This window comes from Vanacampus margaritifer, chromosome 7 (assembly GCF_051991255.1).
Source record: "Vanacampus margaritifer isolate UIUO_Vmar chromosome 7, RoL_Vmar_1.0, whole genome shotgun sequence".
Taxonomy (NCBI): domain Eukaryota; kingdom Metazoa; phylum Chordata; class Actinopteri; order Syngnathiformes; family Syngnathidae; genus Vanacampus; species Vanacampus margaritifer.
The window spans coordinates 5,418,732-5,429,548 of NC_135438.1; the positions used below are offsets into that span (position 1 = coordinate 5,418,732).

The 10,817-nt window shown below is 40.8% G+C and overlaps 1 protein-coding gene across 2 annotated transcripts; it reads left to right on the top strand.

Moving 5' to 3' along the window:
- Window positions 1-793: 793 nt before the first annotated feature.
- g3bp2a (G3BP stress granule assembly factor 2a) lies at window positions 794-10,786 on the top strand. 2 transcript variants are annotated; one of them, XM_077570841.1, is made up of 13 exons: window positions 794-957; window positions 2,334-2,452; window positions 2,542-2,623; window positions 3,607-3,780; window positions 3,879-3,969; window positions 4,852-4,957; window positions 5,046-5,226; window positions 5,750-5,845; window positions 5,983-6,085; window positions 6,185-6,244; window positions 7,021-7,152; window positions 7,250-7,377; window positions 8,282-10,786. In XM_077570841.1, exons 2-13 carry the CDS (start codon window positions 2,358-2,360, stop codon window positions 8,555-8,557), a joined length of 1,524 nt encoding a protein of 507 aa, XP_077426967.1. In that variant the 5' UTR covers window positions 794-957; window positions 2,334-2,357; the 3' UTR covers window positions 8,558-10,786. The 2 variants fall into 2 exon arrangements, with proteins under 2 accessions (XP_077426967.1, XP_077426968.1); XM_077570842.1 differs by having other exon boundaries at window positions 7,250-7,368.
- The last annotated feature ends 31 nt before the right edge of the window (window positions 10,787-10,817 follow it).

Below are 10,817 nucleotides of genomic sequence, written 5' to 3' on the forward strand. Positions count from 1 at the left end.
ATTAAGATACTTGAGAACCGTTTTATATGATTATATATAAAGTGAAGTAAAAGTTCATTTGTCCCACAAATTGTTCTGTGCGTCGTGGTTCTTGTTGACCAGTAGAGGCCGCTAATTGGTTCGCTCAGTGGTAAAATTATGTCGTGAGCCACTGATTGGTCTTTTCGCTTAAAGTTTGAATGTCTAATGAGGCTTGGTCCTTGCGGTATTTTGAGAAAAGCATGCCACGTGTTATTAAAACACATAAAAACTGTTTCAAATTATAATCAGGCCGCTGATTGGTCGGTTTATACATTGGCTTATTTAAAAAAAAATTTAAAAAAAAAATATATATATATATATATATATATATATATATATGGCACAAACATGGGAAACTTAGGAACTGTTATGAATTAAAAAAACAAAACAACCATGTATTTTTCCCATGACAAGTTGACAGTTTGCAGCATTTTGAGGGGGCGGGGCCAACATTGTGCCGTCATGGTTCCTGTTCGTGATTGGTCGGTTCGCCATTCATCATTATTTTTTTCGTTGTGATCGGATTTTTTTGACAACAAAAACGACAAACATGTTATTAAGACTTTTGAGGGGGGGGGTCGTTTTAGATTGTGAAAAAAAATGCACGATACGTTTTTCTCCAATGTTGAACAATTTGTGGAAAGTTTTTCGCAGGCGCGACTTTGGCTGTGTCGTCATAGTTCGTGTCACCCAGTGCAGACCGTTGATTGGTCAGCGTGCCGCGCTTGGGGGCTCCTGCTCCAAAACGCAGGGCTATAACAATAAATCGAAACCTATCGCTTTAAATGTTCAATCGCTCATACCTCGGAAATCATAAATCGTCGGCTAGAGAACTGTAAACATCTGGCTGCGTACTCGCGGTTCACAGTCGTTTATATTACTACTACTATTATTATTACCTTAATCGATTCTGTCTACATAGATAGGTCTAACACGGTAAGTTAACCTCATTCTTCCTCATATCTAATGTTGTGGCTGGCCGACAAGCTAAGTGCTAACTTTAGCCGCATTGTCTCGTTAAACTGCTTTTTAAGAGGAGCGGACAGTAGTTTGATGTTGTCAAACAAACTCGTTTTTGTACAAACATTCCACATTGCGTGACAATTATTAAGATTTGTTTGTTCTTCGCCACTGCCTTTTGTTTTCCACACCGCGCAGGATTTAAGTTGAGGCTCGACAGTCAAGTTGATTACAAATTGTGGATAATCATTTCCGTAAATATATTGAATATATTCAATATCCCATTTTATAACGAATACGTTACAACAGCTACCATCGCGTTCTGTTGTGTCGTTTGTGTCTCCCCCTCCATCTTCATTTAATGTAAATTTTAGCGACGTGCCTCCTATATTGCGTGCTTTTCTTCTTACGCGCTTTGATAGAACTCATATAAAATGTCTTATCTACACGATATTGTGGCCAATGTAACCGCCAGTGGACTAAGACTGAAATAAATAAAGACGACGCCACAAGGTAGCTTAGCCCCGGTGCTAACGCGAGTTAGCACGGGTTTGCCGGGGGACATTTTGTTTGTTTATCACACACGGAACTCGTCAACATGTCACTGTGTTTATTTATTTATTTTTTAAATTAGGATGATCGTTGACAAGTCCAGGGGGCGCTGTATAAGATGATCAGAGATGATATAGTAGTATAGACAGGAGGCTTGAGGTGTGCATGTAGGCCACGACTGTACGAAATGGCTGACTTAAAAACATAATTATGGGGCTGATGTTTTCTAATAATCAGCCTTTGAATGACTTGCCTGCGTGTCATGTGTTATTTCGGCCTGCTTCTTTGTCTCATTTAATGGATGTGATGTCACACGGAGCTTCTGATTTAGCCTCCATGCTAACAGTCAGCTGTTGTGTGGCTGATGCAGGCCTAGAAGTGAGACAAAGAACCTGTTTTTTCCCCCTGCTAGCTTTATCTAATTTAAAGTCAGAATTTTTCCTGAATATAAAATTTGGAGTAGGCAACCTCCACCTTTTTAATTGGGTCGCCTAAACCTTAGATATCATGAAAGATGTTATTACCTGAACAGTGTTGTCCTGGTTGGGTGTCATTTTAACTGCAATTGCGGTGTTAACCCGTCGAGATGGCGCTATTATCAGAAACAATAGAAAGTTCTCCTGCAGCTTGTGACAAATAAGAGCTACAAATTTGCCATTCTGAAATGATCAAAGTAACATCTCTGCTTTACATTGAGCCAAGAAAAAACCTTGACAGTAAAGAAACCGGAAATCGTTACACTAACTATTTTAATGTAGATAAACCATGTTATAACCAAACCATGTCTTTCTGTCCCCCAGCACTTAATATTGTTTACCAAAGAAATGGTGATGGAGAAGCCGAGTCCCCTGCTTGTAGGGCGGGAGTTTGTGAGGCAATATTACACGCTGTTAAACAAGGCGCCAGACTACCTGCACAGGTAATGCTTGACATGCAAGTATGAGACGCTTTGCTGTTTTTTTTGCCAAGGCTGTATTCCATAACTGTTTAACGCTGCTTCATTGTCAGGTTCTATGGGAGGAACTCTTCCTATGTTCATGGGGGTCTTGACCCGAGTGGGAAGCTGGTGGAAGCGGTGTACGGGCAAGCGGTGGGTCCCAAATGTTTGTTTTTTTAATTCACATTTAATCGCAGTACAGTGGTAACTTGAACCTACGAGTGCACCACCTTGTGAATTTTTCCAGCTCCGAGTCGTTGTTTTACTATGCTGCCTCTGAATTGAAGTGGGGGGGAAATGGAGCAACCGGGGTACTGTAATGCCTTGGAATGGGGGCAAGGAGAGCCACACTCGCCGATGAACTTTCAGCCATTTATTTGACAGTCAACTACACGCATACCAAATGTAAATACTTACAAGGAGCGGTTTTTGTCCTACTAGGCCACGACTTGCACTCACACACAGACTAACCGTCTCCAGCTCACTGAGCCATGTCCTTTAATCTGAATCAAGATAATCTTTATTGGCCAGGTATCTAAAAACACACAAGGAATTTGTCTCAGATAGTATGAGCCACACTAGTATTGCAGTAACAAGCAACTATGACAGACAAAGGCATGACACGTAAGTATAGTGCGTATAGTTCAATACTGCCTACCTGGGGTAAGGAGCTAAAAGAGGTGGTGACTAGGATATGGAGGGTCAGAGGGAATGTTGTCTGCCATTGTCTTGGTTCTTGTCATAATGTGCAAGTTCCCAAGATTGGGTAATACTAGGGGTTTAATGGCACTCATCCAACACACAAAAACTACAAAATGTAATTGCACCTTATGAGACCAATTTTCTTCAATTTATTTTGTTTTGTTTTGTTATAAAAATGTGACATAATTGTCATATTTGGGGCTGGAATAGTATTTGGCAGCTAGACACTTAGTCAGTCTTATTCCTTTCCTCTTGGTCGCCACTGGTTGTGGTGACATCACAAAAAGCTAAAGAAAAACCAAACTGCATATTTAGTGACAATCTTTCAATTTTCCACTCCACCTTATCTACCGTGCTACTCCAGATGTTATAGTTCAGATCAATAGCGGATTTATTGACTGACAAGTTGTGTTGTGTGTGTGTGCGCCCCGTAGGAAATCCACAAGAAGGTCATGTCGCTGCAGTTCAGCGAGTGCCACACAAAGATCCGGCACGTGGATGCCCACGCCACCCTGAGCGACGGCGTAGTGGTGCAGGTTCTCGGGGAGCTCTCCAATAACGGGCAGCCCATGCGGAAGTTCATGCAGACGTTTGTGCTCGCCCCCGAGGTAGACTTACTGCTACACGTCTTGCTGTCTCCATAGCTGGGGTGTCTGTTGATCAAAATGTCAACACATGTCAATCTTTTTTTAATGGTCTTCACCAGGGTTCAGTAGCCAACAAGTTCTACGTACACAATGACATCTTCCGTTACGAGGATGAAGTTTTTTGCGACTCAGAAGCTGAACTCGATGAGGGTAAGGCCTTTGCAAATAAAACAGAAAGATAAAATTTGCAACTTGACCGCTGTTTTAAGGGAAACATATCACAAGTATACAGACGCTCCCCACCTTACGAACGAGTTACGTTCCGGACGATCGTTCGTAAGGTGCTTCAGTTCTATATTTTGTATTATAATTTATGTTTAAAGCCTATATAAGTATATTGAAGGTTTATACAAGTATGTTTAAGGCTTGTACAAGTAACCTGCATTGGTTTGTACTGAAAAAAACTTAATAAAATGGAGAGAAAACGTACAGTACTGTACTACGTATGTTAGAGAGAGAGAGGAGAGAGACACACACAGTATGTACATGTACGTAATAAGATAAATAAAATGAAGTTTAACTTACTTTTGGAAGATGTACTCGATGCTTAAGGAGATGATGGAAGAGGAGGATTTTATATCATGAGAGATTCTTCGTCGTCGCTGGAATCGGCTTCAAAAGTTATTTCCTGCTTCATGGGGACCGGCGTTTCTTCCTCCTCCTCCTCGCTACGTTGCTCAGCCTCCAATGAGCTCTCACAGCGCCAATCGTCGGTATTAGCGGCGGAAAGAAGCACTACGCGCAACACAAAATCTAACTTACAGCATTTCTTTCCAAACATTTTTCGCCATACTGTACGCGCAGAAATGTTCGTATGTACCGTTGTTCGCAACTCGAATGTTCGTAAGTAGGGGAGCGTCTGTATACTGAAATAACCTTATCTCAACTTATTCTTATTTTACGTTTGTGCAGGAGCACAGTGGTTGGGAATTACTGCACTGTGCCATGTTTGTTTCGATTTTTGTTTTTGTTGATGATGGTGTTGCAAATCCTGTGACTGACAGGATATCAATGTCATTGTTTTCCTTTCAGAATCAGAGGAGGAAGTTGAAGAGGAGCCAGAAGAGAGGCAGGCATCTCCCGAGCCACTGCAAGAGAGTCCCAACAGCACCGCCTACTATGAGCCTCACCCCGTCACGTACGCTCAGACTTCTCTATTTTTATTTCTTTTGTAGCGTTATTGTAAAAAAAAAAAAAAAAAAATGAGCCCATCTTGTTCTCCACAGTAACGGAGTGGAGGAGCCCATGGAGGAGCCTGCTCCCGAGCCAGAAATGGAACCAGAGCCTGAGCCCAAAGTTGAGGAGATAAAGTCCGAAGTAGATGAGAAGGTTTTGGAAGAAATGGAGGAAAAAGCTCCCTCACCAGTCCCGGCGGAGTCTCCACCCCATCCACAGGAGCCACCCAAGGTATGTGATAACCTCACTGGAAGCTTCCAAAAAACATTTTATTGATCAGAAGCTCTTAAAAACTTTGGTTAAAGATTTTATTCTTTTTTTTTTTTTTCCTTCACTTCCACCTTGAGGTTTATGCAATCAGTGTTGTCTTGTCCCTTCTTGTTCCCTTAGTTACTGTAACAAAAATAAACTCTGCAGGGAGGCAAAATGGCCACAGTGGGAGGATAAATGTGGAGATGAAATCTGAAACATTAAATTAGTGGCACTTTTGTACTAGAATGCATCTATTTCCTATATTTTCCACCAAAAAAAGCTTATTTAGGACACCGAAGTGCAGAAAACTGGCAAAAAAATGCAGTCTGATAGTTTTGCAAATGGCAAAGAGAGGTTTAGATGGTAGTCTTATTTCTTTGGTGGTTTGGCAACATATTTTTTTAATAGGACCTGGAGGGGAGCATGATTTATTAAAATATAAAACCAACAGAATATGGATGCATAAAAATGTTCATTGGACAGTTGAATCTTTGCTTTGCAGACCTTCTCATGGGCCTCAGTGACCAGCAAAAACCTTCCTCCTACCGGCACCTCGTCTGGAATCTCACCCCACGTTGTCAAAGCTCCAAGCTCACAGGTAAGCATTCTGTAAAACATAACATAAACTACTAAACAAATATTACAACAACTTGAAAATAAAATGCAGTACTCATCCCCTAAAAATACAAGATTCATACACATCAATATTTTTTTTTTTGTTGCACCCGTCTGTAGGCCCGAGTTGAAGCCAAGCCAGAGACGCAGGCGGCGCCGCTGCGATCCAGAGACCAACGCATCCGCGACAGACCGACCTTCCCCCCGCGAGGCCCCCGACCGGGTAATGCCCATTGGCCAGTTCCATTCATATTCTGCCGTGACATTCTTTCAAATTCAATGAAATCTTAAGTGGACCCCTTTGTCTTGCTCTTACAACTAGATGTTGTCCAATCATCGGACGCACAAATGGGAAAACCGCACCTGAGTTTTGTTAACAAAGGTAAATGTGAATTTTGAAGTCGCATTACAGTTGAAAACAGTGCCATGATAATTATTATTTTTTTATTAGTCCCAACCCATTACCTTGGCAATGCATTAAAGTGGGAGGAAAAAAAGAGCACATCTGTTAATTTTGCTGTATTAACTTTCTTTTTTTTATTGACTAAAAGTACTCAACAGGATACCTTTTTTATGCCTAAAAGTCTAGCCCACTTTGCACTTTGGGCACCATATAGTGTTTAAAGCGCTATAATAATAATAAAAAAACAGTCAATTTACCATTTAATACAAGTATGTTTGTGACTTTTGGAAATTTTCCTCAAAAGTACAATTTGTTTTTTAAGCTTTTTTTTATCCTTCAATAACCCTAAAAAGACAAAGCTATCAAAGCAAATTGTTTTTTTTTTAAATTACCCCACCCTTTCTGCGATTTTTCCTGAAACCAAAATTATTATTTTTAACCCCCCCCCCCCCCCAAATCAGTCATGATTGCATTTACTAACTTTTTAAACAAATCCTTGTTGCATTTTAATAAACCATTTTAATCGTTTAACTGTAAAATATAAATAAACAATAAAATGCTCTGTTTGGTAACCACATAAAGTTTCTGATGCGGCACTTGTAGTAGGAATAGAGTGTCATTTCTTGGCTATATTATTCAGCCATGTTTATTTATGTCAACACTTTAGTTTGGCTTTGGTGGAAGTTCCACACTAGCATGTAAGGATTGCGGATTTTTTTTATGCACGAAGTAACTTTCTCTGTTTTATGTGACAGGCGGCAGAGGGGAAGGTGAATCCGGCGAAATGGACGGAAGGCGAACCGTGCGCTACCCCGACAGCCACCAGCTTTTTGTCGGCAACCTCCCACACGACATCGACGAGGGCGAGCTCAAAGACTTCTTCATGAGTACGCCAGAGTTGTCGTTTTAGAACATCATTGAGGCCACGCTTGGCCAACTTTCGAGTTGCTGTGTAATACGATTGATCTTTTTTTCACGTTGCAGCCTATGGGAATGTCGTGGAGCTCCGCATCAACACCAAGGGTGTCAGCGGGAAGCTCCCCAATTTTGGATTTGTGGTGTTTGATGACTCTGATCCCGTGCAAAAAATCCTTGGGGCCAAGGTATTCGGGGCATGTATTGACATTTCATTACCTCATTTTGCTCACTGGGTGGTGCGTTGGTATAGGTCAAAAATTCCCAATCACTGGTCTGCACAATTCCACCTAAATCTTTATCGATGTTTAATAAAAAGTAATGTATCTTTGCTAATCTAATTATCTCAGGCAGGACAATTAAAAGATACCAGAAGGCATATAATGATATAATCCGTTGCCACCATTTCTTGCTTGATGGTATTTCGTGAGATTTTTGTAAAGTAAAGTTTGCCATAGCTCAATAAAGGTTTAACACGAGGGTCCAGCATCACTGACCGAAGTGATGCAGAAGATTTTTTTTTTTTTAAGCCCCCCAATATTTTGCCATATGTCAATACATTTTCCTAAGTCACAGCGAGTATATCATAATAAATATAACCTTTAAAGCAAAAGGAAAGAACATTAGTGACATTCATATAAACACTCTTATTAATTACTTTCCACCTATCGTGATCGGTTATATTGGATCTGCCGATATTTGGAATGGAATGGAATGGACTGCTATTTTTTATTCAGCGCTTTTTTAGCTATATTGCCTAAAGCGCTTTACAAAGCCTCACATTCACCCATTCACAGGGCGCTGCCAGATCCGCTGGGAGCAAATCAGGGTTCAGTGTCTTGATCTAGGATACTTCGATATGGTCAGCGGGGGTAAAGGTCGAACCCACAACCTCGCGGATGGGAGACTACCACTGAGCCACGCTGCCCCATTTAGCTTTTTATGTAACATTTGTGATCAGTTGTAATGTAATTATTTATTTTAAGTTTTTGAAGCATTTTTTTCTTCCCCCCCAGCTTGCATTAACTTCCACACATTAAACATTTTCTTTAGTAACATGAAGTTTTCCTCCATATAATGTATATGGTTTTCCGCCCACAGCCCATCATGTTCCGAGGTGAAGTGCGTCTGAACGTGGAGGAGAAGAAGACGCGGGCGGTGCGCGAGCGAGAGATCCGGGGCGACGACCGTCGGGACATGAGGCGCAATGACCGAGGACCCGGAGGCCCGCGGGGCATCATGGGGAGCGGCATGATGCGGGAGCGTGACGGCAGGGGCCCACCGCCCCGGGGCGGCATGGCCCCCAAGCCTGGCATGGGTTCCGGAAGGGGCTCGGGAGGCCTCGGTGAAGGCCGCTTCACAACCCAGCGCCGCTGAGGAAAGTGGGGAGACGTACCGCCGGCTTCACCTATCATCTATGTTTTAATTATTTTTTTGGGGGGGGGTCCCTTTTGCTTTGGAATGTGACGCACCCTGTCAAGCTTATTTAGTTGTGAGCCGAAGATCTTTTTTTTTTTTTTTTTTTTTTTGAAATGGCAAGAAATCACAAACTTATCATTTGTACATTTTGTGTGGGGAACGCAACCAGGAGTCATCTTGTGCCACATTCGGAGGGACTGAAAGACTTAAAGTACCATTTAAAAAGAAAAAACAGCCCGTTATTCTGGATAAATGAGATTATCTGCCTTGACTTAACCTTCCATTGCACATTTTCTATGCTAGTTACTGTTGGAAGATGCAAAAGTTGTGCTGTTCCGAAGGGAAAGGCCTGCCTTTTTTTCCCACCCTTCCCGTTTCCTGAGAGACCACTGTTTCAAAATTTGCATAATGAATACATCAATATGCACTCATGGATACTTTTTTTTTTCTCTCTCTTACGTCGACATTCTCGCTCGGAAAAGCCGCTGAAGCAACACGACACAAACGGGGCAGGCCTCGCTGCTGTGACCAATGTATACCGAAAATTTACATTTTACTGCTGGATGGACAAGATGACCTATTTTTGCCTCGTTTCTAAGTATAAATAATCCAGGATGTTCACCAAATGACAATATGTCTGGACGTGGGTGGGTGCGGGACAAAGGATAAAGAAGAATGGAGGAGTGGCGCTCTGGTTTTTTTTCATTCAAACTTTTGTCTTTTTTTTTTTTTTTTTTTTTTTTTAAGCGAGGGTTGAAGGACGCCTTTCCTGTCGTCAAAAGTGACAGAATAAATGTACAGCAAAAGTCATAGTTTACTGTTTCGCATTCCTTTCTCTTGATATATAAAAACAAAACAAAAAAAACGGTGCCTTCTGCGTTCACCTTCTTCGCTCTTACTAAAGCGATGCTATTTTTGGGCTTTAGTCAGATTGAAGTTGATGTTAATGGTCCATTTCCAATTTAAAGATGTGACACTTTGTACAGTTTCTTTGCTTTTGTTTGAGTTTTGAGCGGTCCACCTTTAAAAGGTCCAATTTTATATTTCATGTTTCAATAGCGCAAAGCCACCGTATATTTTGACATATTGGAGTGGAACCTATGAAATCAACTCAACTGAAAAAGATGTGATGGGAATTATCATAAAATTATGTAGAAAGTTGTACAGGCAATGTAGGGATTATGATTAGTCAAAAAAAAAGTCACCTAATGCTAAGTATAAATATTTACTAAAATAAAGTAAAATTAGTCACCGTTGGAAAAAGGCAATTTGTCACCTAGCAGTATTTTGTTAGTGTCTGCTTGGTAAATTGCGTGAATGCCATATTTAGATAGTTGGGGTGCTTATCTTGAAGATAAGAAACAGCTTTCATTTCCTGCTCTATCGTTATCACATTTCCCCCATTGACGTCACTATTCTGTGATGTTACAAACCGTGCAATTTTTTATCTGTTTCCTCACCAAAAATTAGGCTGAAGTCTAACATTTTGGAGGTTCTGCATTATATACTTTTCCCTCGCAGGTTTTCATATTTCCCCAAGTACAATTTTGTAGACAACCTAGCAAACACCTGAGATCACTTTTCTAGCTGCATTTGTATTTTTCACAACGCCGCCTACTCATTGCGCTTAACATAATTCATGTGCCCGACACTTGGTCCTCTTTCCTTTTTCTTTTTTGTGTTTGTTTCTGCCGGTAAAGGAAAAGATGTGATTTTGTTTTGATAATCTTGCACTGAAAAGGGGGAAAGCGTTGTAGCAACAAAATAATAGTAATGAGGTCTTCCTTGTCTGGTGGGTATTGCACTTTTTTTTTTTTTTTTGAAGGGGTAGGGCAACATTTCCAGGGACAATCTGTCGGTTTTGAACACGGCCAGCAAAATTTATCTAAATCCATGCAAGTATTTTCAGAAAAGTGTCAGTGACGATCTAACCCTCGTGAATCCTCTAAAGCTGTAAATGATTTTTTTTTTATGATTGCAACTGGATGTTACAGTGAATTATGCCAGTTCTTTTTGAATGAAAGTAGACTATGTGCTTAAAAAACATGACAGCCATCTTTTACTGTGTTAACTTGCCCTTGTTGCTCCCGATACGTTTTTTTTTTTTAATTTCCTCTTGGTTTGACTTTTCTTTTAATTTTGAATGTCAGACTTAATAAACTACTGATATCAGCACCACTCATAACATTGCTCGTGTGTTGTGCAGCTTTCCTATTAT